Consider the following 26,538-nt stretch of genomic DNA (forward strand, 5'->3'; position numbering starts at 1 on the left):
GAAGTTAAAGGGCAAGGCCGTCGACTCCTCCTCCGTTGAAGTGATGTTCTTCAAAGATGTCAAGTTCAAACCTCAAGAAGGCGAGCTGAGGTTTCGTCTTATCCATTTTTGGGAGGCTCGGAACGCACACACGAAGATACTCATTGGTATTGAGATGATTCTCATCGACGAACAGGTCTGTCCATTTTTAAGATTTTTTTTTTGGTTTTGCTTGGTCGATAAAATACTAACAAACTCATTGCTATAATGCTATGTGCGTTATCGACAGGGTACTGTGATCCAGGGGTTTATTCCACCGAGCAGGATTGACACTTATTTGCCACATATGATCGCTGGTTCTCTCTACAGGCTTATTAAGTTTTATGGATCAAAGAGCAAGACTGTGTATCGAGTTGCTGAACAAGACGTGACTATTGCTTTCTCATGGAATTCTGTCCTCTCTGTCCTCGAGAACAGCCCGGTTCAGTTTCTTGAAGATCGGTTCCGTTTCTATGGTTATGAAGAGTTTGAATCGGCTTGTGACCTCAAGGGGGATCTTTATGGTAAGCTTCACCAGATTATGTGTTTAGCTCTTGATTGTTTTGAATGATGCTATGTTTGATCTTAGTTGTTTATGATTGTTTTGTTGGTAAATGTAGTATTAAGTTCTATTTAACTTCTTGCAGATTATATTGGTCACATTAAGCTGGTGAATGAGCAGGCATTGGGTGACGGTCTTGTGCTTGATGAAGCTGAGATAGCTTCTTCACGGAGAATTCTGGTTCATGTTCAGACTCATGAGTAAGTTATTCCTCATGTTTATTAACTATGCACACTCAATTGTAGAATTATATGCGATGCTTATCATGTGGTTTTGGATTGTTGTAGTGGTCCTGTGATGAAGCTTTATTTATGGGACACTGCTGCTACAGACTTTTGTTTGAAATTTAAGGCGCAAGAAAACACTCCAAGTGTTATCCTGGTGACTACTGTAAACCCGAAACGATTTGGAGGTTAGTATTATTTAAAATGTTTATGGTTTATAGTTGTTGATAGGATGCATGGAGAACATAGATTAGACACCATAGGTGTGGAATAAGCTTTTTTACCTTTTGTTTTGTGCTAATTTGTTATTGTTGTGTCTGATGACATTTGCTATGCTGCAGGCGCCCTTACTATCTCCTCTCTGTCATCTTCACGTGTGTTCTTAGACCTGGACGTGCAACCAACCAGGGATTATCTGGCTTGGTATGTTTTCTTTTGTTGTATATGCAATTTGAAACATTTGACTTATTTAATTCTGTGTAACGTTTATTTCAGGTTGGGTTCAAACTCAGAAGTTGCTAACAGGATCAATGCTGAAATAGTGACAAAGGCTGAGACAGTCACTATAGGAGAGCTATTTACCTATATCAAGCAGGAGGGATCAAAGGTATATTATACCAAGCGTTTGTACACAGTCAATACGCTTGCTTTGGTTATTCATAAGATACTATATTTCAAATGCGCAGGTTGCTTGGTTTGAGTGCACAGCCACCATTGATGATGTTGGTCATGGTTCGGCATGGTATTATATAGCTTGCGGTGGTTGTAAAACTAAGGTGACCAAAGGGCCTACTACACTTATGTGTAAGAAATGTGGAAAAGCTGAAGTGGCCGGTGTTGCAGAGTAAGTGTTTATATTATCTTTACATCAGACGTTTAGCAACAATAGCTAATGAGCTTCTATCACAGGTACCTCACAAACCTCTCTGTCTATGACAATAATGACCATGCGCGTTTTGTGCTTCTCTGTGATGCTGGGCATGATCTGACTGGGAAGCTAGCCTCTGAATTGGTTGAGAGATACTTTGAGGTATTTACAAACCTGCTCATTATATATCTTTTTGAATAGAGTTTTCTGAAGTGTTTTACATCATACTAGGCCAATGAGAGCGTAGGTGATGATGCCGTTGTCCCAGTGCCTCAGGCTCTGATTGACACAATTGGGCAGACTCGCACGTTCGTCGTGAAGGTATCAAAGCACAACTTGGAAGGCAAGACCCAAGCTTTGACTGTGACAAAGGTGCTGCCACTTGAAGTTCCAGTGCTTGAAGACGTCCTAGATGAGAACGTGGTTGAGGAACCTGCTGATGGAAGGGATGATGCTGCGGATGTGACTGTGAAAAGGAGCTCTGATGGAATTGAGTCAGGAGAGACCAAGCGTGCCAGATGTGGCTAATAAATTTTAATACTGTTTTTTTTTTTTTTGTGTTTCATGAAGACTATGCTTTGTTTCTTTCGTTTTGGATTTTATTTTCCCAGCATTTGAACAACTTTGGTGTTTAATAAAGACTATGTTTTGCTTATCAGTTATGTTGTGTTGCTTTGCTCATTTAGTATTGTTGCAACCTTTTAAACGTTTGATAGTGTTAGTTTGGTTAAATATTTCTTATTTCAAGTTGTTTGATCGCTTTAATGTTGCTAAATCTTTTATGTTTTAGTATTCAGTGAGTTGTGGTAAATTTCTCATATTTATTTTAGGTGCAATTTTATTTTAAATGATAGCTGATCTATTGGAATATGGTCAACATAAAAATGATAACAGAAGACCATAATCAAGTTAATAACTTATCAAAATTGAAACCTATAAACAATAAAGTTTGTAGTAAATTAGGGACGTTTTCGTTTTTAAAAAGGTTTCATGAAAAATAAACCCCTCTAAGGTTTGACCAAGGCATTATAAATAAGTTATCAACGTAATTGTCATCATATACAATCTCATATCCGGTTACAGCAAACTATCCCAACGAGTTACTAAAAATGAATCATCTAACACCGTATACCTTGGTTCTAAGCGACAAAAAGAATCCAGCTTGCTCATCTCCCAAACGAACCCTCACCATGAAGATCAAGAGGCCCAACACCCAGCAAACAACAATCAGAATATCAATAGCACTGAGGATATCAAGTAATGGCCACCTAGACGACGGTACAATCAGCGATATGGAGTACATGCTTCAGTATCATGAAATCAACTTTGACTCGGTGACAGAAATTATAGATGAGACTACTAACTATGTCGCAGGCGTTATTCTAACACTCGAAGATGTCACAGTTACAGATCTAGATGTAATTGTTAAGGTTACTGACTTCAACCCACAAGCTTGGAGTAGAATTGATCTCGACGTCTATACAATCGACCTGCGAAGCAACAGAAGAGAGTCCATCCCCAGCAAAGAGAATGACATCTGCGCAATTTGCCACAACGAGCTTGGTGCAAGTGGAGATTTGAACACTTTGGTATGCAACCATTCATATCATCACCAGTGCATCTTAGGCTGGATCAAGATGAACTTAACCTGCCCAGTATGCAGAACAATGCTTGCTTAGCATTTAAGAAATCCTCTATCCCATCTTATGCAGTTTTCGACTTTACTTTTATAATAAAAATAAGTTTTATCTGTTTTCTTTATCAAACCAAAGTTTCAATATAAGAAATTTTACCTAATATTTTTATGCTTACTTGTATTATTAAAATAATATTAAGAATGCCATTTTGAATAAAACTCTTTGTTTCCCTTTATTTTGAACTTTGCATCTAAATTATTATTATTTTATATCATGAAAGTAACATTTAGTATTTATATGGTATCAATTTAATTAGGAATGTGATTCCATAAATAATATTTTCGTTCCTTTCAAGACTTTTTTGTTTTATTTGGAGAGGAAAAAGGACATCTGCACTAGAGCATCTATAAGCACATTCTAATTTCTCATCCAAAATAGAGTTAGAGTAAAATGTTTCGATTGTACTATATTTTTATTTTGTGATATAGTAAAAATATGTTTACTCTATACATAGAATAATTTAATTATTTTTTATTTTTTAATTATTTTTTCACTCTAAAATATAGTACGATTGGAGTAATATCCATTTTATTATAGAATAACTCTGTTATGATAACAAAATAAATAGAGTGAATCATTAAATATGGTATTAGTGAACATCTTATAAAATATCTAAATACTAATAAAAAAATCAAAGAATCACAATAATAAAAAAGCAAATCCATTGGAATAGTTTTACTATATTTATAAAAACTCATTTAATAGTTGTCAAATGCTTATTAGTCAAGTTTGACTTGCAAATTTGACATTTGTAGTGTAGTTCTTTGTATATAACAAAATTTGTATTTGGCATCTAGAAATAATAATCATCCAGAAATAATAATCATCCGAAAGACCCGGTAATTTGACAATCACGTCAGTTCAGAAATATTTAATTGTTTCTTCTTCCTTTTAACGAGGAAAACTCAACTTCTCCTCTTCCAGTTCTCAACTGCTTCCAATCGATCCAGACATCGGAGGTTGACCACTCATTCGGAGAGCACTATCATCCCAAAAACATTGCCATATTGCTATCAAAAAGAACTACGCCATCATCCCAAGGTATCAATTATAACTAATGAAATTTATATAGGATAAATACACTTTTAATTCTAATACCATACATTTTTTTTATAATTACTTATATACTCTTTTCGTTTTAAAACAATTGTGTAATCTTAATAATCCATACTTCCCCATTGTTCTGAAAAAACAATGCTGATATTCCAAACAAAAACATTGAAACTTATAATCGGGAATCGAACTAAAAACACTTTTCCGCGCGTAGCGCGGAGAACGGATCTAGTGATATATAAAAGTAAGTATTAAAAGTTAAATAAATACCTTATATATCTAATTATTTATAAATAAGTATTTCATAATTTGCTTATTGATTCATATGTCTCCGCATTTTCCATTTCACATCCGAAATAACATGACCAGTCTAGATTTTTGGTTTCAACTTCTTAAGCTGTTTTGCTCGGATTTTATATATATGGGTCAAGTTCAATTAAAAATATTTTAGATCTGAGTAGATTTTAAACAATATCTAAGATCTATTTGAACTTGAACATGTTTCAGATAAAGGGTTTGATTGGTTGAAGTTATAGCTTTCTATTTTTTGCTCTAAGATTTAGGCTTTAAATTTTTAGCTTTAATTTTCATTTATTTTGATGTAGATTTTTTTTCAGAGCACAAAATAAAAACTCCAGAAAAATTGCTTTCTAAAGCTAACAAATTTCCTATTTAAATGTTTTGGCTTTGGATTCAATTTAAAAAATAAAAGCATGATTGCTTTTAAAAATGACTCTAGAAATTAAAAGTTTGTCTATAGCTTCTAAAATAAAAACATGATTGCTTTAAAAGATGGCTCTAGAAATTAAAAAGGTTATCCACGGCTTCTACAATCATTACCAATCACCCCCAAAGTCGTGAAGCACTCGCATGCTAATTTTTTTTTCTTAAAGTGATTATTTTTTTAGCAATCGAATAAACACTCACTGCATTCAATTAACTAAGATTGTGAATTAGGTGATAAATAATGTCCAAGTTATAAGAATAATCAATTGAAGAACCAAAATGAAGAATCTTTAATCAGTCAATCCTAAAAAATTATTGACATAACCAAAAAACACAAGATCAATGATATTTTGACCTAACTATAAAGCTATTTTGACATGACCAAAAAACACAAGATCAATGATAAAGTCAGTATAATTAGATTAAAGAGATAAAAATAGGTTCAATGAAATTATCTTGTCTCTTAGGGTTTTAAGACCTAAAACTCTTATGAAAATAAAGCTTAGCCTACCTAATAGCTCAAAATAATATATATATATATATATATATATATATATATGTCAAAAATATGGTTTGATCTCAGCCAAAACCAAACCAAAGATATGAAAAAACAAAAAAAAATTGTATTAAACCGACATGCCTACTATTTTTCAGTAAAACAAGCATAACTTTCGATCATCATTGGGTCGACATCAAACCAACAGCATTGGAAAACTAACTCAAATTTTTATCTTATCTCCAACTTTGATGTCAATACATATTTAGCAAATTTTCAATCCATTGCCAAAGTTCTAACGCATATGCACAGTTTTGTATCTTCAATTGTCTTTTTGTACTTAATTCTACTCATTCTGTTCCAAATAGATCTAAGACCTGTAAAAAACCGATAAAAGACTAAAAGCCTCCAAACAAAAATACTTTAACTCGATAAAAGACTCAAAACATAGATTATATACCAGTTAAAATAAATATATATCAGGTTGTCGCTTGAAGCTTCATGGTGCGGTATGTCGATGACGTTGAAATTGCACTCGAATATATTAACAGTTTATTTGAAACTAGTGATATGCCCCCATTACACGCGGGATGTATATATACGGTGTTGCATAATGTTTGATTTTAGTTGGTTTGTTTGCGTTGTTGTTAATATTCACATTGTTCCATTTATAATAGTATTTCAACTGTGCGATGATGTGGTTTGTTGTTTAGTATTAGTCGTTTGATGTTGTCATTCGTCCACGAAATAGGTGTTACAAAGTGACAGCCATCAAATATTGTTAGTTTTTTCTAATGAAAAAGTGTCAAACTTTTGTTTAGCTTTTGGATGTCTATTAGTATAGTGACATTTTTTAGGCTGCACCTCTTTCACTGGACATTGTTGTGATGGTGAGGTGGGAGATATTTATCAGATAACCAAGTTTTCAGCGATATATACCAGAGTACAGATGAAGACATGAGACTAGCACTGAACAAATAATTTGTGAGCTGATCACTCTCTTTTGGTTTAACAACTTATCCTTTATTCTTTTGACTAAAGATTTACCTTCTTGGGTGGTTTTTGGTTTGACATGCTAAGTCAAACGGGACGTTAATATACATATTTGTTTTAAATTGTGCATGTGTATTCTTTCAATAGGTGTCGTGACAGCGGCCGACTTTCAAATCGGTAATCAAAATGGAGGAGATTGCCATCGCTGGTGAGTGATTCTCTTAGGGTTATACTATTTGAGAGGGAGCGACTGATGTATATCAACGAAGCTGACTCTCTTATTTATAGGCCTAGATTCTCTAACATGGAAGAAGGAGGGGTTGTCTTGAATGCGGCAGAGCTCGTGGATCAATTGCGTTAATGAGAAGGATAATTAAGTTGATTGAATGCATTCCTAAACTGTTACTCCATTGATTTACCAGAGGCGGTGGGGTGAACATTGAACGTCACAGTAACGATTCCATCTTCACGGGTGATTCACGGATGGAGCAAGTGACGGTGAACTGTTTTCAAGTCTGTTGTCTCTGTTAAGCTACAGATTTTAAGCCCAATAAACTAAGAGAGTCCTACTAATTTAAAGCAAAAAGAAAAAAACTCAAACCTGAACCGATTATCGAAAGTCATAGAAGTAGAGTTTTAAGGTATACTAGATTTTGACCCGCGCAACCGCGCGGGTGTTTGTTTTTACTTTTTCTATACATAAATTATTATTTTTAAACATTAGTGATATTTTTTTTAACATTAATCATATACTTAAATGTTTATATAACTATTTTAAATTCAATAATTTTATAATTTACATGTTATAATTAATCATTTGGTTAAAACCGTATGTATTTTTACTTCTTATTATATATTTATCGTATTGTATTTGCATTTAGTTATTAAGCAAATTATTATATTCATGAGAAAACATATTTGAAAATTATTTTGTATTTAATTTATGCTAAATTCTGACCCGTGTTTCAAAGCTGTATTTCTTTTTAATAATATTTTTTATACTTATTCATTTTAGATAATATATTATTGTATATACAAAAGTCTAAGATATGTTAATTTTTAGACATGTGTTATAAGGTTTGTTAATTTTAAGCCGTTCTATCATCATATTATATTTTTAAAATAAATAATTTATATTTATGAAAATAAAATTTATAAATTTATCAATTGAATATACTTTTATCATATTTATTTAAGTATAATAATTGTATTTTAACATGATCATGACTATAAAGTGGGTAGGATATAATTTATTTATTTTTCATTTTATAAACGATAACTTAAAATATATTGAATTATTGTTAAAATACTTTTACACAGATTTATTAGAATTTTTAAATATAATATATAAATATATATTATATTTAAAATGAAAATATATTATGATTAAAGTAGTTGCAAAGATTTTATATTATAAGCTTTACAGAAATACATGTTAATTTTTATACATGTATTATATATTTTGCTTAATCCATCTTACCAACATATTAGATTTTATTTTTGAACATAAATATTTTATACTTATGAAAATAAAATTTATAAATTTAATACAATTTTATTATACTTAGCTCAATATAATAATTTTCTTTTAATATGATTGATTATGATTATATAATATATAAAATATTACAGAATTTTTTATTTTTTATTTTATAAATGATTACTGAATTTATTAATGTATAATAATATTTCAAACTAATTTCGAAATTAATGAAAAATATTTAAATATAATTTCGAAAATGAAGATCTTGTAAAAATCTTTTAAAACAGATTTGTTAGATTTTTAAAATAAATATATTTATTTTTTAAATAAAAAGATATCAAAAGATATTATGATTAAAGTATTTTAAAGATTCTATGTATTATTATTCTTAATAAAATACATTTAATAAGATTTCTAAGTGATGGTCCAAATAAAAAAAAATCACACATGAAAGAAGTCATGACTTCTCTTTTAATATATAAGATTGTAGGCATCACATTTTGTCATATCTTCCTGATGATATCGCACTCTAAGAAGAGACTAAAATCTACATTATTATAATAGATATATATATATATATATATATATATATATATATATATAATGCAATTAATTTAAAAATAATAATTGCTAATCTGATATAAAAATAATTGCTAATCTGATTCTTAAAAAAGTAATATAAATGAGTTAATGTGTTAATGTGTTCGTTAAAACTGCCTCTTATTTTATTAATGAATTTCATGACAGATAAAATATCCCTTAAATCTTTAGTAGTAAAACTATTAACTAGATTTTCACCCGCGCAACCGCGCGGATATTTGTTTTTATTTATATATATGTATAGTTTTTCTTTTTTATATCATTAATCGTAAAATATTCTAAATATTAACCATATGTTTTGATCACTATTCTCCAACAGGTAAATTTCGTTGCACATGTTGAATGTGAGACTTCTTCCTGGAACAATGTATTTTATACACTTTATAAACGAAATTGAAACAATTGAACTAATATATGTAAATTTTGGTATTGAAAAATATGTAAATAGATAGTTAGTTTACTTTCAGTATCGCATGTTTCTCCACTGTAAATGATATGTTGTTCCATGAGTAAAACAACTTAATTTGAACAGGCTAGCAACTCTTATCCGGGTTAGCATCTTTAAATTATATATTTTAAATAAATAGTTTATATTTATGAAAACAAAATTTATAAATTTATCAATTGAATATAATTTTATCGTATTTGTTTTAGTATAATAATTATATTTTAACATGATCATGACTATAAAAGTAGATAAAATAGGATATAATTTATTTATTTTCATTTCTAAACGATAACTTAAAATACATTAAGTTATTGTTTAAATATTTTTACACATATTTCTTAGAATTTTAAAAATATAATATATAAATACATATTATATTTAAAATGAAAATATATTATGATTAAAGTAGTTACAAAGATTATATATTTATTATAATTATAGCAACTTAATTCTATTTTTAAATGAATTATATGTTCACTTTAATTTATTTTGTTTATTCATCTAACATGTTTGGTTTGACTTTTTTTCAGGTTATCATTTCTACCGATTTGTTTATATATCTGAACCTCAAAGAATTTTATAATGTATGGTTTATGTAAACATTAATAAGAAAAAAAAGTCTCCAGTAGGTTGATAAATAATAAAGCTCAAAATAATATGGTAAATGAGTGAACCGAGTTCGACAAGTAGAGTGAACCGACTTGGTCAGATTTTATCATAATGGTTAATATCGTAATTAAATTTAAACCGGTAGTTTAGGAAATAATGTTATTGGCACCATGTTAAATTTTAATTAATGGTGGTTGACTTACTCACACTCCGATTTTAAGGTAAGAGTAGTCAACAATGTTTAGGCGTTAGTGCTGGAGTAATAAATGTTATGTTAATAAATGATTTTCTAGATAGAGTCCATTTTTAAAAAAATCACACATGAATCAAAGTTGTGACTTCTGTTTTAATATATAAGATTGTAACTCGTTTCATTATATTTTAAAGTAATATAAATATTAATTTATTTTAATATTTGATTTTATAAAGTAAATATATTTATCGAATTATTAATATATTATAGAGTCATTTTCCTCGGAATTTCCTCGGAATATTCCGACGGAATTCGGAGGAAATTCCGAGGAACTAGGGGTTTTTAACCGAAAACAACGTTTTGCGGATTGAATAACACGTATATAACCTTCATTAAGTGTCTTAACCAGATTATGAAGTCAAACTTTGGTATTTACCCAATAACAAACACTTTTACGATTGCATGAACGAAAACCACACAACATAAGAGAAACACTTATACACTTTAATAAACGGTAAAGGGAATACTTACAATTATTTTTGAAATTTTGTTATTTCATAATTTATGATCATCTATACAAAGAAACCTCAATGGTATGCATTATAATTGTATAAGAAATGAAATACGACAAAAAAAATTGATGTTTTGAAACCCCAAACCCTGTTTCCTCGGAATATTTTCATGTAACCGGGTAAACCAAGCCGCCAAATATTTCGCGAAAATTGAATTAATGATTTTCGAGGAAATTCCGACGAAAATATTTAATAATTCCGAGGAAATTCCGACGGACAGTTTCCGTCGGACGCCTCATTTTATTAGGTCGAACCAGATCTTCTTCCCCATTTCTCTCTTCCTCTCCGCCGAACTCTCTCTTCTCTCTCGCGAATTCCGGCGTCTCCTCCCTTCTCTCTCGATGATTTCCGGCGAATCCGTCCTAATCCTCCTCAATTTCATGTATGAACCCTATCCCACTCTCTTAGGTTAGATTTGTTAAGTTTTTAAGTAGATTTGATGATTTTGGAATGATATTTATAGATTTTTGTTAGGGTGAATGGTAGGATTGTGTAAAATCAAGTTTGATTATGGTATTCACTTGATTTGGAATTTTTTTTTTAGTTTTTATTAATTTTGTGGTTATAAAAATCTTATTGATAATTATGTATATATAATATGAAAACGTTTTTTGTATATAAGATCTATTTTTTGCATTATAAAATCATTTATATATTTATTAAACATTTTTAATATCTGTAAAACTTTTTTTGTGATTAAAAAAAAAATATATATATATATATATATAATATAAATTTCTATATTTATTAAACATTTTTAATATTATTAAAACTATTTTTTGTAACTATTAAACTATTTTTTATTTATTAAAACTATTTTTTGTAATTATTAAACTATTTTCTATATTTATTAAACATTTTTAATATTATTAAAACTATTTTTTGTAATTATTAAACTATTTTTTATTTATTAAAACTATTTTTTGTAATTATTAAACTATATTTTTATTTATTAAAACTATTTTTTGTAATTATTAAACTATTTATATTTTTGTGATTAAAAACTATTTTTTAAACTATTTTTAAACTATTTTTTATTTAAACTGTCTTTTTATTTATTAAAATTATTAGAACTAATTTTTAAATATCTTTTTTTTAATTTACAGGTCTAATGATGATCAGACCCGGCCTCGACAGCGTCGTGGTCATGGTGGTACGGGGAGCCAGTCTCGGGGTTCGTCCAGCCATATTCAGGATTCCGCTTCGCCCCACAACTCCTACCATACATCTCCCTCTCTATTACCCGCTCCTGCTCCTCCCACTCCAGCTGCTGCACCCTCCCGCTGCTGCACCCTCTCCTGCTCCTCCGGGTCCTCCGGGAGTGATGAGTGTTGCGGAGTTGGTTCGACAGCCCGGTCGTGACCATCTTCCCTATCTCACTCAGTATCCACATGGACGGGGTCAAACATAGTAATTAAACTTTTATTTTTTTTCATTAAAATTTGATTCATTATTAATAATTTGTTCTTTTTATTAGGTTCAACCGATCCGGGAACGGGATCAGCGCATGGATCAACCGTATGGTGTACTCGGCCCTCGACAAGGGACATCCGACTTTCACTGACTTCCCTACCGACAAGCAGCATCTCTGGTTTCGTCAGTTTGCGGTAAGTATTCTAATTTTTTACTTATATTTTTAATCTTTAATATAAATTTTCTACTAACTGTGTTTTTTTTTCAGCAAGAATTCAACTGGAATTCCGATGATACGCTCTTTATCTATCACCACTTTGTCCATAAAGTTTTGGACAACTATGGGAAGCAGATCCATGAATGGAAGAAGAAGTGGGAAATAAACAAGGTTATTTTTAATTTATTAAACAATTTTTTAATTTATTAAACTATTTTCTTTTTTTTTTAATTAAAAGGTTCCAAAGTCGATGAACGACACGGTCTGGAAGGAGTTGTGTGCGCATTGGGATAAGGAAGAGACGAAAGAAACTTCTTCCACCAATTCCACCAACCGCACCAATCGCAAGAGCGATCGTAAAGGGAAGGGCGTCTTCAAGCATAACTTGGGTGCTCAATCTATTGCCACTCTGGGGGATCGCATGGTAAGTTCAGCCGTTTTTTCTTCAATTATTTAAGTTTTGAAATTTTATTTTTTGTGCATTTCTTCAAATTTCTAATGTTTGTTTAATTTATGTTTTTTTCAAGGTGGAAGAAAATGATGGCGAGCCGGTTGATGATCTCGCCCTAATGAAGAGGGCGTATACCAACAAGAAGACCGGCCAGATTGATGATGGTCTTGTGAGGGACGTGGTCACCCTGGTCCAAACTCAGGTGCAAGACGAAGTGTCTCAGCTTCAAACCGAGGATGACGATTCGACGGCTTCGACCAACTTGTCCCGGGTTCGAATCAACGAAATCGTTGAATCGGTAAGTTCCTTTTTTTAAAGTTCAATTCATTTATTTCTTGATTTTTATTTTATCATCTGTTTATATTATTTAAATTTGGCTATTTTCTATTTCAGTCGGTTCCAAAGAAGAAGGGACGTTTGGTCAGTTTGGGTCGTCGCTGCCGGTCGGCTGCTCCTTTTTCTGCACCACCGTCCTTTGTTGATCCAGAAGTACTTACGGCTCAGTTGAAGGACAAGGATGATCGCATATCTGTGTTGGAGACCCAGATGGCGGCTCAACAGGCGGGCTATGAGGCACAGAAGAGGCTGAACGAGCAAATGATGGATATGATGAAGAGGATGTACCCGAACGAGGTGTTCCCGAACGTGCAAGACCTGTAGTTTTTTTTTTTCAAAAACTCGGAATGTTTTATTTTTATTTGTACAACTTTGAATATTATCTAATATGTTTTCAATTTTAATTTTATATTTTCGAATTTAAATTTCAAAAATTTTAATTTTAAAAAAAAATATTTTTTAAAAAAATTAATTTTTTTTGAAATCCCGAGGAAATGGACCCTCGGAAATTTCCGACGAACATTTCCTCGGAATAAGTCGTCGGAATATACCGAGGGACTCTTCCTCTGAATTTTCCGAGAGCTCTGTTCCTCGGAAATTCCCAATGAAAATTCCGAGGAACATTTCGTCGGAACTTCCGAGGATTGGACCATCGGAAAGTCCATCGAAATATCCCGAGGAAGTCCTCCCTCGGTATATTCCGAAGATCTTTCCGACAAACTGGTGGTCGTTGGAGTTTCCTCGGAATTCCGTCGGAAATTTTTGAGGGATTTCCGAGAAAAAATTAATTTCCGAGGAGTTATTTCCGAGGACTTTTTTCGTCTGTATGTCGTCGGAATAGTGTTATTCCGACGACATACCGACGATTTTTTCCCTCGGCATGCCGCTGTTTTCTTGCAGTGATTACGGCAATGTATATATGTTTGTTAATAGATCTAATTTTAGATAATCTCCATATGTTGCTGTCTTGTAACACTTTGCTAAAGGTGTTATTTAAGTATGTAATATGCATCAACAAATAACGGATCCGTTCTGCCTCCCACATGTTGTGAACTTTGGAAGCAGTATGATTGCGGTTGGTACCAAATCATCCATGCGTGCTTGCATAGCAATGTTTACTTGAAATAAGTTATGCCATGAAAGCTTAAACCTCCATCCTGATTTTTCATAGATAAAACCTAGGACAATTTGAAAAGTAGTAGCCATTGTATAACAAGCAACCCTTACATTCAGCTTTATTAAAACCAACATTTTTAAAAATAATACAAGTAGACCCTTAAAAACAAGTAGGCACCATTATGGGATATCATCTTCCTGATTTGGGGAAATAAGAAGGAAGAAAGCTAATCAACTTCTTACTAGCAAAATCCTCGTACGCTTCTTTTATGAGATCATCGTCGTCCCATTCATCGCGGTAATTTTCAGGGTTAGAAACAAGTCTCTCATAACCACGGTCAACTTGTTGAGTTCTCCAAGGCTCAACAGGCTGACAACCACATTCTTCTGCGACCCAGTCAAGATAATTAGACTGCAAGAGAGAAAAAATCATTGATATAATGATGCTCTTATTACGCTACTAATTTACCAGTAAGGGCATCTCCAACCCAAATTTTTTTCTTCTATAATTTCTATTAAAATAGAGTAACTCTATTATAGATTTCATTTCTATTATAGATTTCATTTTTTCCATATTATATACTTTAATGGTTTTCCATGCATAATAAAAACAATTAAATGTTTTATTTTGCCATCAATCAGTATACTATTATTTAGTGAGATAAAAATAGGATAAACTAAAGATTGTGACAAACATATAAATTAAAAATATAAAAGGACACTTCAAATCAAATAAATTTGAAAGTGTATAACCACAACTAATACAAAATGTTTGAAACTATCAAGACCTACTATATATTTATACACGTGATCATATCGGAAAACGAGAGCGTACCTGAATTTTACCCAATTTATGTGTATATCTCTTGGGAATACCTAACGCTTCAAGCATGGCATACGATGCAATAAGATCTTCCATCATTTTTTCTGGTGCAGGAAGTGTAACTCGTCCAGACAAAACTGCAGCTACCCATTTGCTTTGGATTTCAAACATGACGAATTGTATGCCCTGATCATAAAATCATAGGTCAAAAAGAAGTGAGAGACTGGAACCCAATAAATGAATTTCGATTAAGACTAACCATCCCTGGTAAACCAACAAAAGAAAGCCCTGGGGCAAGCGCCGGTGGAAAGACATGTTTGTACAAAGGTTCAACGCGGTTATCATCAATGCTCATATAACCATTGGTTTCAAGAAATGGAAACTTATACTTGTACCTGGACAGTAAACCAAGATATAAGAAATATAATGAATCCATCCACATTTTACATATGATATCTCGCTATATTTAACCATAAAATATTGAAAATGATTAAAGAACATACCCGGTACAATACACAACAGTATCTGCATGAACCGCCTTCCCATTTTTGAAAACAATTGAACCATCATCACATGCAGTCTCTATCTACGAGAAAAAAACATGTCTTTACCTCAGAATGAATCCATAGATTGTTGTTTGAAAATAAAGTTGTTAGCTTTACCTCAGAATGAATCCATAGATGAATTTCTTTTTGAACTATTATAATCTAAAATCATGGTTTGAAAATAAAGTTGTTAGCTTTACCTCAGAATGAATCCATAGATTGTTGGTGGGCACGGAAAGCTTCTCATACGTACTAGCTTCACTCCCTCTAGACGCAACGTGGACTTCTTTGGCGACCTTAGCTACGTCTCTACTAATATCGGCACCGCTCGCAAAATTTCCGATGACCACCACCACCTATCAAAAACATCAACACAAAAAAAGCATATCATTCTTTTTTCTTTTTAGTTTAAAAACGCATATAAAGGGAAATTGTACCCTTCAAACACAAAAAAAACTTTAACTGATTAGATAACCATAAGAAGCCAATAGTTAGTATATGATACATATTATATAGAATTCGGGGGAGAGATACTTTTACCTTTTCGGAAGCAAAGTTTAGTCTAAGTGTATGTGGTAGACAAGAATGACGCTCTCGATCTATTATTATATCTCATCTCTCTTTTTGTTTTATTTTATATTTTGTTAATCGTAATTTTCATCCCATCTATGGATTGATATGTACCTTCAATCTTTTTAATACAATCTGTGTGAGCAAACAGTTATATTGAAAAATAATAGATCTTCATTTTTATACATATGCTATACGTTATCATTTTCAAAACGGATATCTAAATTTTTTGTGAGAGTTCTTAGTTCAATACAATATCTAAAGTCTATAAATTTAAATTTTGCAAACCGACGTTCAACCCTATCCCTATGTAATTGTAATACGTACTTAAAACTTTGTCTTAGATAAACAATTAATTTTCTAAGATCAATGATTAACCCAGTCTTTTAACTGGGGTTTTTAGATTCGGTTAAGAGACGGTTTTTAGCTTTTCTTAATTTTTAATTAAGAAAAGTTTAAAACCGTCTTTTAAATAAAAGATATAAGAGTGCAACGCAGTTACATGCTTATTATGGGATTTAAGTGTAGACCCCACAAAACAGTATAAGCCACGATGCTTCCAACTCTAAAATAAGCAGAGTTGTTTTTATGATGCTTGTACTGTTTGCAGACTCCACTAACATGTGATAGCCCGCGATTGATTAACCTTTTTTATTATTTTTTTTATTTTTTTCAGAAAAAAAGATAAATGAATAAGCACCCCACATTAGAAGTTGTGCGTTAATGGTGCTCTAAGAACCGTCTCTTAGTCGAAAAGTGTAAAAACATAAAATAAAAAGTGTAAAAACATAAAACAAAAAGTGTCAAATCATGAGTTAAAAATTTCGGCTAAGAAACCGAGGTTAATCATGCTCTAAGTATTTTTCAAATGAATAATGTCACTGGAAAGTAACGTCATCAAATGTTTATTTTATTAACACAAACACATGCGCGTCAAATCCTAGTATTTTATTATATCCCTAAAAAACTAAGGCTTTCAAGCTTTCTTTGTTGTGCTACTGTTATGTTGTATATTGACGGATATGAATCCTTCTTCTGTTTGAAAGCAATGCAAAACGAAATGTGTTAAACAGGATAAATTTCGACAAAATTGTAAAGATAAACCTAAACTAGAAATGTAACATACAAGTTATTTGTGAGGGAAATTAAGACAAATGACAAACAAAAAAAATTACAATAAGCTTAAAAAAATTTCAGTAAAAAAAAAAAGAAGTTACTTGTGATAATTTTTTTTTCAGTAAAAAAATAAGTTACTTGTGATAATTTTCACCCAAAATAAAGAAGTAAAGTTATTTTGAAATATGCCATCTTCCTCTATATATATTTTTTATTTCACGTAAATCAGAGCACCTCTATTGCCATCAGTTTTCCACATAGTACTATATTAATATCAAATCTCCCTAATATAAATACAATATTAATATTTATTATCTAAACCATTTTATCTTCAATTAACCAATAAGTACCGAAATAATATTAATTCTGATAACCTATAAATCCACAAATTAATTTGCTTCTTCTATATTTGGTAATTATTATTGTAATAACTTATTTAATTTATATTTTTAACATCCTCTATATTCTATTATTTGTACAGTGATATAAATTTGTTGTTTAGCATAAATTTCGTATTTTTATATTCATAATTATCACCTAAATTAATATTTTATTTTATTTAAGAATGTGATCATGCTTTTTGCTATCAATTTATATCTAGTTTATGTAGATGGAATAATATCAATTGGATTTTCTGTAACTAAAAATAATGATAAGTTTTGAAATATTAATAACTAATTGAAACATTTTTGTCTTAATAAAATGGGTACTGTAATTTTTGGTTTTAGTATAACATTTTTAATATTTCTTTTAAAAATATATATATTGGTGATCCTATATAATGTTTTTAATATTTGGTTTTTAGATCTGTCTGAGATCTAATAAGAACCATATAATATGAATTTATGAGAAAAAACAAGGGCCATATATTTTATGTGTACCTCATTTTTGAATGGACCCGGAACTCTGTAGTTATGGCTATGGATCTGCTTTCCTGGCCATGATTTTATCCCTATATATACATATTTTTTAATTAAATATTTTTTACTGAATTTCCTTCCAGAATATATATAGACCGTACAAAAATGATCATAAAGTCTTCAGTAGGGAATGTATGTAAACAATTGTAATCCAAAATCCGTTGATGGGGTTAAAAAAATCTCGTGGTGATAATTTATCTATAGAGTTCTGTAAAGAAAAGTTATCAAGTTTTTAACGGTTTCTGAAAATACACAATATACTCTCTTTGTTTACCTTTTCCTAAGTACAAAAAATTAGTAAGCAAAAAGTACATTAATCTAATTTTTACTTTTTACTTTTTACTCTTAAATTATAAACATTCAAATGCATCATTCTTATATACTCTCTTTGATTTTAGAGATTGATGTTTTATATTTTTTTTTCTTCTTAAGATTGATGCTTAGACTCTTACTAAAGCATTTTATTTTAAAACTAAAATACAAATTAAAATATATAGACATATAGTATACAAGTTAAAATATATAGACATATAGTGAAACATCATAAAAATATTAAATGTATCAAAACAACTAATAACAAAATAAGTATTTATGTTATACATATTAATGGGTGAAATTCCAAAAATCTAATTTTCAAAATATAGGAAATATATCTTATTTTTGTTACTGATTTTTAAAATGACTTTCAAAAATTAACAAAGTAAACAATTTTGCTAGTTGAACCCTTGAAGGTGTGAAATACAAACACGCGATAAAATAAATTTACTTAAACCGGACATCTCCAATCTTATTTCAAAATAGAATGGAATATGCAGTAATGAATAAAAATAAATAAAATGTTATTTTATTTATAGAATAATACTTTTATTTTTCCTTCATTACACCATTCTTTTTTACTATATTTTGGACTAAAATATAGAGTGAGGTTGGAAATTCTCTTAGACACCAAAAAAACTGAAATATTTATGAAATATCTAAATAATACCTAAACAATTTCACTTGGGTTTGCTACCAACTCTTTCACCGCAATTTGGTTTCTTTTTAGGTCAAAAGCATTAACTCATTACGAACCATATATTATCAGCAACAAGCGGACAAAAAGAGACAGAAAGCATTGAGGCAGAAAGTAATCATAAACAAATAACTTGCAAAACTATAAAAGCAATTAGAAACTAATCTTTACCAGGAATATGAGCAACATAAGGTTCGGTATAATGCCCACTGCAAACAACGACTGCGTCAAACCGGACCATCTCCTCTTCGGAGAGATCATCGGAGTTTTTGGATCGGACCCTCCATTTTCCATCAACCGGCTCAACCCGAACCACCTCGGTCTCGAACCGGACCATCTCCTCTATTTTAAACTCTCTAGCAAAGTCTTGAAGGTACGCAAGAACTTCCCTGTGGCTCGGATACCTTCTCGAGTCTCTTGAAAAGTCATCAACACATGGCACGAACGGAAAATCCCTGAAACCCATACACTCTCTCGGGAGGTTGGTTCGGAGAGACTCGTAGACACTCGAGTGAACTATAGGTCTTGTCGGGTCGAGACCAAGCGGGTCGGATTCAGATTTAGGTGAGTAAATCCAGAGACCTCCCACTTGTTTCTCCCGCTCAAAAACGACGACGGTGTGACCTTCACGATGGAGCTCTCTGGCCGCTATTAACCCGGATGCTCCGGCTCCGATCACCGCTACGTGTTTCGAACTGACTAGGTTTTGAGCTGGTGCCATTTTTCAAATGTTAATGTTATGTTTGTTTTTTTATTTAGTTGTATGTTGTCTTTGTCCACTCCGCCTAAGAGAAATAGGTTTATATAGAACAGGAAGATATATACAAATACCTATTTTCATTATTAAAAAAAAAAATTTTGCTGAAAAAGAGGAAAACAGAACCTTTTACGAAATGAGTTCTTCTCAGATGAACCCCATACTTTTATAATACAATATAGAAAACAGTATGTATATATTCTCCAAATTTATTATATGTCTGTACTTTTATGTATTGTCTATATTCTTAACATATTTTGATAATCATATTTGTAAAAATAATGTAAAATGTATTTTTATTTACAATGTCTTTCCAAATATTTATATTATATTTATTATTGTCTTCTATTGTTCTTGCTTCTGTGTGGTGTTCATTTCAGCATTTAGTCTATTTGATTATTAGTTGTTGTGTCGCATGCTTTTTCCTATCCTAGTTCTTTAGTTCTTGTCTCTTCTCTTTCATCTAGATCTGTTATCTCTGTTCCATCATTATGATTTTTTTGTTATAGAGATATATCTTAGACCTGTTTTTACCTTTCCGGATTTGGGATTTAGGGTCTGAATAGTAACCGTTGTTTTGATAATATAAGATATTAAAGTGTGATACGGTCCAATTGAGGTTCATGCAGTTCGTGGAATAAGTGTGGATAAGAGTACGGTTTTGATAAAAAAGTAGTATGGTTTTGATAGAAAAAGAATGTAAAATAAATTGATTAATACAATTTAAATTTTAAATTTTAAATTTTTAGTGATAATGTTATAATCTTTTCTTTATTTTATTGGATTTAAAATACTAAAAATTTCAAGTAAAAATTAAATTTATTTAAAAGATATTTTCACTAAAGTGTTAAATACAATACATTATAAAAGACTAGGGTTTAATAAGAAAATAAAATATTGTGTTAATAAACAGAATCAATATTTTAAGTGTTAGACTACAAGCAATGGATGTGTTGAAACTTTAATTCAACAGTTTAATACTTACAATGCATGTGTTGAAAGAAGAGTTAAATCATAGGTGGATTAATCATAGTTGAAAGATTCAACTAATTGAATCGAACATGGGTGAAGAGAGAGAGTCCACATGGCATATTATCATTGGAAAGGGGTTTGAAGAAAAAAGAGAATGAAATAGTTTGTTTTGTTTTTTTAACTCCATTATTTGATGTCATTTATTTCATAGAAAATTAATTTTTATATTTATATTTTAATAACAAAATTTCATCATTTTCATACTCTATTAATAGAATTTTCTTTTATTTTATTTGGACATATATTTATAAATAGAGATTAATCTCATTCATTTGGTGTTTTAAAACTTTTTTTGTTAAACAAATTCCAATAATAATCTTTTTGAACACTTAAAATTCTTTTATTTTTGTAATTACTATAATTTTAATTATTATAAGTTTTAAAACTAAATTTTTGAATTAATTTATGTGTTTTTATTTTTTTGTTTGTTTGCATCATTTATTAATATTAATTTTAATATTTGTTTCATAACTTTTTAATAATATTAATTTTGTATTGTATCAAAATAGTTAAGAATATAAATACGAAATAAATTAAAATTATTTAAAACTATGTAACTTTTGTTATAAACTTGATTATAATCAATGATATTATTTTCAAGTTATTTTTAAATGTTATTTATTATTTTAAAATATAAATATTAAAATCTTTTTTAAAAAGTTCAAGTTTAAGATATATAAAATATATCATAAAATATTATTAACAATAAAGAAAGATAAAAATATGAAATAAAAATAGTATGGTAGGATATTGAATTTTATTAAACAAAACCGTTGTAAATAAAAGAAATTATATGGTTATTGAATTATGATGTGGAAGAAAGAGAAAATGATATGAAATATGAAAAGTGTAGTTTAGGATGTTGAAATTTTTTGACAATTGTACATAGTTTTAGAAAATCATTATTATTGTACACATAGCCCCCAATCAGTGCCGGACTAACATTTTTCATATTTTATCAAAATCATAAAACAGTATAAAACAACTTTAATTTTTATTAAATAGAAATGGAAGTCTATAGTTTGTTCAGGAAATAAAACTGTGATAAAAATATTTATTGGTAAAATTAATTTTGTTTTTTATTTTTTTATGCAAAATTATCCACTAAATTTCTACAGTCATTTTTTTTCAACCATCCATTATATGTCTATCATAAAAATCAGTAAACACAATCCATAAATATTATCGTAATAAAGTGAAGCTATCAAGCTTTTATCACATTTCGAAAACTATGAACTAACAAACATATCTTTTTACTACGTAAAGGATTAGTTGAAAAAACTGAAACATTAAAACTAAACTATATATTAAGAGTTAAGAGAAAAGATGACAAAAAGAAAAATTAGAATAAAATAAAATTATGCAAAACGATGCAAAATAATAAATTGAAACCAAAAGAAAATCTGTTTTGTTGCTAATTTTAATTAGAGTTTGAATTATCATCTAAAATGGAAATTTACTAATATATTTAATATATAACAAATTTATAAATATAGTTGAAAAGTTCAACAAATTTTATATAGAAATGCCTTATAAATAATATTTTAACAAAAAAAATTACAAATATTTATTTATTTATAGATAATAATACGAATATTTTTTTAAAAAATATGCCCTATTATTTTGGATGCCCTAATCCACGGCTTGGGTGGCTTGCCCTCTAGGCCGGCCCTGCCCCCAATACGTCACTCACATATTTCTACCGATCAGTCGGGCGTAGGCTTTAGGCGTCTGCTTAATCCAACTTTTAGAACAGTGACTTCACGTGTAGAGCTAATAAATAATCGGTGGATCAAGTTTCGCAATCCTTTAATTACTAACCAATATCCATGTGTTTTGCCAAACTCCAACAAAATGCGCATTTACTTTTCGTTTTTGTCGGCAAGTAAAACCACTTATCGCACGTGATATTTCTTAAAAGAATCGAGTATTGTTGGATCGAATTCTAAGAGTAACAAAAAAAAAAAAATTCTTAAAAATTCTGAATTCCATTTAAAATACATCCAATCATGATGAAAAAGAATAAAAAAATTGATCATGTTAGTTTCGCTAGAAAAAAGTATTTGGTTGATTTTACTGATTTCTATCGTTTTATCACTCTAAAAAATGTAGGTTATATCGGATAATTTATAAAGTACAAGAGACATATATTTAAAGTGAAAATTTTAAAATAAAAATTCTATATATTTTTCTATAATAGATGAATGTTATATTTGTTTTTATTTACAGATTAATGTTATTATTTTCTATAGAGAAATTAGCGAAATTATAAGCTCAATGTAACTAACCTAAATAAATTTATGCCAAAAAAAAGTTGAGAAACCAAACCTAGAAACAAAATAGTCTAAGTTAAACATTATTAAAACTTTTTTACTATTGTAACAAAATTAATAATTGCCAAAATTAATAATTGCCAAAATGTATCTTTAGATCCGAGTTCATCTATTGACAAAAATAAAATAGTCTTTCGGATAAATACGCAATAGGTTAATTCAATGTGAGGTGAGTGGAGCGAAGGTCTCTTACCTCATTTTAACTCTTCATTTATACTGTATCTTTTTTTGGTTGAAATGTGTATTTATCAACAAAGAAAAAGATAACTTGTTACAAAAGAAATGTCATTAGTGTTGGTATATGATGGTTGTGTAATCCTACTGATAATAAGTGGAAAAGTAAAGGAAAGTTTAGAAGGGTCCACCACACACGTCAATGTTTCCACCTCGATCTAAAAGTAAACATTCCAGCTGAAAAATAACAAAAAAAGTTCTTTCATAACAAAAAAAAACAATTACTGCTGACAAAAGAAAACAATTACTCTAATTATAGTGGCCCTAAAGTTTTTTTTTTTTTGAGAGCCAGATTATTCTAAAGTTTCCAGCGTTAAATTTCCATCTCCTTTACCTTAGCTTTAGTTAGTAACCTTTTGGAATGGTGGAATCACGTTTCAAACACAATTCCACAAATATTTTACCAATCAAGAAAAGTTGCAGAATGAAAAAAAAAAAAGCAAAAATACAAATTCGCGTTTTTTTGACAAAAAAATAAAGAGAATTTCATTAGGTGGAAAATTGAGTATTAGTAGATTGTTGTGAAATTTTTTACAAAATTAAGATTTTTATATTATTAAATTATATGCTAATAACAATTTAAATTTTAAAATAAATAGCAGTAATTTTTCTAGCGATCAAGAGTTATGTTGTAAATAAAGTTATACTATAAATTATTTTGTAGAATTATAAAATGTCAATCTATTATTAAAAGGGCAAATGTCAATAATAGCACCTTTGAAGTTTATGTCTCAAAAATAACACTAGAAGGAGAAAGTCACAAAAATGACATTCATTAAAGGGTGAAATATCCCTAATACCCTTGGTTTAAAATTAAATAAACAAACAAAAATAAATAAAAATAAATAAAATAAAAATAAAAAAATGAAAAAAAGAATTTTTTTTTATATATTTTCAGATTATATGTTTTCAGATTCGAAATTTTTATAATTTTTTTTTTCGATTTTTTTTTTTTCAAATTTTCTTTTTATAATTTAAAAATACTTTTTGAAACTGTTTTTAAAATTTTTATTTTCTATTTTAGTATTTTGTTTTTATAAAATTTTAAACCCTAATTCCAAAACCCCACCCCTTAACTCTAAACCCTAAGGTTTGGATTAATTAACCCAAGGGGTATAAGTGTATATTTACCTCTTTAATGAAACCTATTTTTGTGACTTTGAGCCTTGAGTGCTACTTTGGGAACATAAACTTGGTTTGGTGCTATCCTAGTCTTTTTCTCTTATTAAAACGTATCGAAAGATAAGCTAAATATTTATAATAAGAACTAAAGTATTTTTAATAAATTTTAGTTATTTTCACATTTTGTTTTTCCTTATAACAAAGTAAATACCAAATACATATTTTATTCAATTTAACAAGTATTCCATCATTCCGCAAAATTTATTTTTTTCCGCAGCTTAACTATTTTTTCCGCAATTCTGTGATTACGCGATGGTTACCAATCAGAGCCCATATCTCATTCACCTAGAGTGAATGATCATCTGTTTCCAGAAAAGAAATCATATTGACAAATTAGAATAATGAGTCTGGTGAGAAACATTGAGGGTCTGACTGGTAGCTTCAGAATAAACCAGAGTAAAAAACAAAAGCAAAAGATAGAACAGAATAAAATGGCAAAAATTAAGGAAGAGAATAAATAACTAAAATAAATGCTATTATTATAATAAAACTGAGAGTAAAATTAATTGTGTATATATTTTCAATTAACAGTGATCATAGTAAAAATAAAGAAATATTTGCAAGTTTCAATTTGATTGGTAAATTACTAGTGAAACATATAATTAACTAGGGGCATTGCCCCTGCGCAAGCGCGGAGTTGTCGACAGAGTTTTTGTTTCATCTCAATATTTGCTAAGATTATTATAGTTGTGAATTTTGCGTTTTGAGCTGTTTTTCAAGTTTTTTTATTGTTCGAGGAATAGAATTGTGATGATGAACTGTGTATGCATTGTTCTCTATTTATGAATGACTAAATTGTGATAGTAATGTGATTGATATAGTTTGTGGTGTCGTTTATTGTGTCACTGAGACTTATTGGTTGTTTGTCTTTTTAATTTGTTTCTTTTATTGTTGAGAGTATATAAATTATATTAAAGTTGTTGAGAGTACCTTTTGTTCTGGATATTTTTTCTCCAGTTTAGTAGTGTAAGTCGTGTCTTATAAGTAATAATTTTCATTATCTTTATTATGTTTGCTATATGTTTCTTTTTTATTTTTTTAAACGTGTTGCTCTTACCAAACTTTAAAAACAAATACATGAGGACTTGTAGAAATAACTATAAAATGAGTGACAGTTATGAGTATTTGGGTCTTAATGGATTTTTAACGAATTTATTTATTTCTCATAAGAAGACAATAGCACTGACCAGTTGATATTGGACATGTAAGCTATTTTTATAAGACAAGAGGAGTGAGCAGGTGGAGATGTTGTTGCTGCATTTGTGTCCGTCGGGATAGTCTCTTGTATCTTCTGGTGTGTCTGTGTTTGTTTTTCTTTTATTTGATGGGTAATATGTAAACAAAAATCATGTTTAGTTATATTTATCAAAGTTCGTAACTTACTCTGCTTTTTTGTTTAAGTAATTTTACTGATATTGGTTGTCGTCTTTGTCTTCTTCGTTGCGAAAGTAAGTTTTGAAATTGTTAAATAGTTGGTCATGTAGTTTGTATTTGTTTAGCTGACTCGATGTATGTGTCGTTGAGTTTTAGTTGAGGTGATTGGTTTGATATATTTGTTTTGAAGTTTATTTCTAAGACTAGACAAAAAAAGAGAGGTGATCATTAATGATTCGTCTTTTTTTGGAATTCTAGTTTTTGGTGTTTTGATTGTTTGCCTTGTTGTGGTTTCTTTTAAGGTGTAAAATAAAGGTTTGTATAAAATTAGTTTGATAAGTAAGGGAGATAAATAGACGATCACAAATTTTTGGTATGAAATATTTTTGATTATTAATGTTAGCACAATATAGATAATAATATAAAGGGAATTGTGTGTTGATTGTTTCTTACGGATCAATAAGAAGACGGATAACGACTCGAGCTGTTTCTTTGGTAAGGTCAGAGTCCTGGACATAACGAATTTGCCCAACCACATCTACGAGTTTAAATATCAGTTATGATA

At 29.7% G+C, this 26,538-nt stretch overlaps 2 protein-coding genes across 2 annotated transcripts; one reads left to right on the plus strand and one right to left on the minus strand.

The window, feature by feature from the left end:
• Positions 1–2,781: 2,781 nt before the first annotated feature.
• On the plus strand, positions 2,782–3,351 carry LOC106367841 (RING finger protein 44-like). Its single transcript, XM_013807701.1, has one exon. It carries the CDS (start codon positions 2,782–2,784, stop codon positions 3,349–3,351), a length of 570 nt encoding a protein of 189 aa, XP_013663155.1.
• A 10,745-nt stretch (positions 3,352–14,096) lies between these two features.
• On the minus strand, positions 14,097–20,935 carry LOC106349044 (flavin-containing monooxygenase FMO GS-OX2). Its single transcript, XM_013788930.3, has 7 exons — positions 19,233–20,935; positions 18,011–18,081; positions 15,644–15,799; positions 15,402–15,484; positions 15,158–15,293; positions 14,911–15,084; positions 14,097–14,487 (listed from the first exon to the last, which is right to left on the minus strand). The coding sequence occupies exons 1-7, from the start codon at positions 19,780–19,782 to the stop codon at positions 14,266–14,268; spliced, it is 1,392 nt and encodes a 463-aa protein (XP_013644384.1). The 5' UTR covers positions 19,783–20,935; the 3' UTR covers positions 14,097–14,265.
• Positions 20,936–26,538: the final 5,603 nt, after the last annotated feature.

Source organism: Brassica napus, chromosome A9 (assembly GCF_020379485.1).
Source record: "Brassica napus cultivar Da-Ae chromosome A9, Da-Ae, whole genome shotgun sequence".
NCBI classification, from domain to species: Eukaryota; Viridiplantae; Streptophyta; class Magnoliopsida; order Brassicales; family Brassicaceae; genus Brassica; species Brassica napus.

Bases quoted from the DNA above. Each gene is read 5' to 3' on its own strand.
- LOC106367841 (XM_013807701.1), top strand. From the start codon at position 2,782: ATGAATCATCTAACACCGTATACCTTGGTTCTAAGCGACAAAAAGAAT.
- LOC106349044 (XM_013788930.3), bottom strand. From the start codon at position 19,782: ATGGCACCAGCTCAAAACCTAGTCAGTTCGAAACACGTAGCGGTGATC. The intron at 15,800-18,010 runs GTACACATAAAA...TGTTTTTGATAG, and splicing joins CGGGTCCATTCAAAAATGAG to GTGGTGGTGGTCATCGGAAA. The intron at 15,294-15,401 runs GTATGTTCTTTA...TTTACTGTCCAG, and splicing joins ACTGTTGTGTATTGTACCGG to GTACAAGTATAAGTTTCCAT.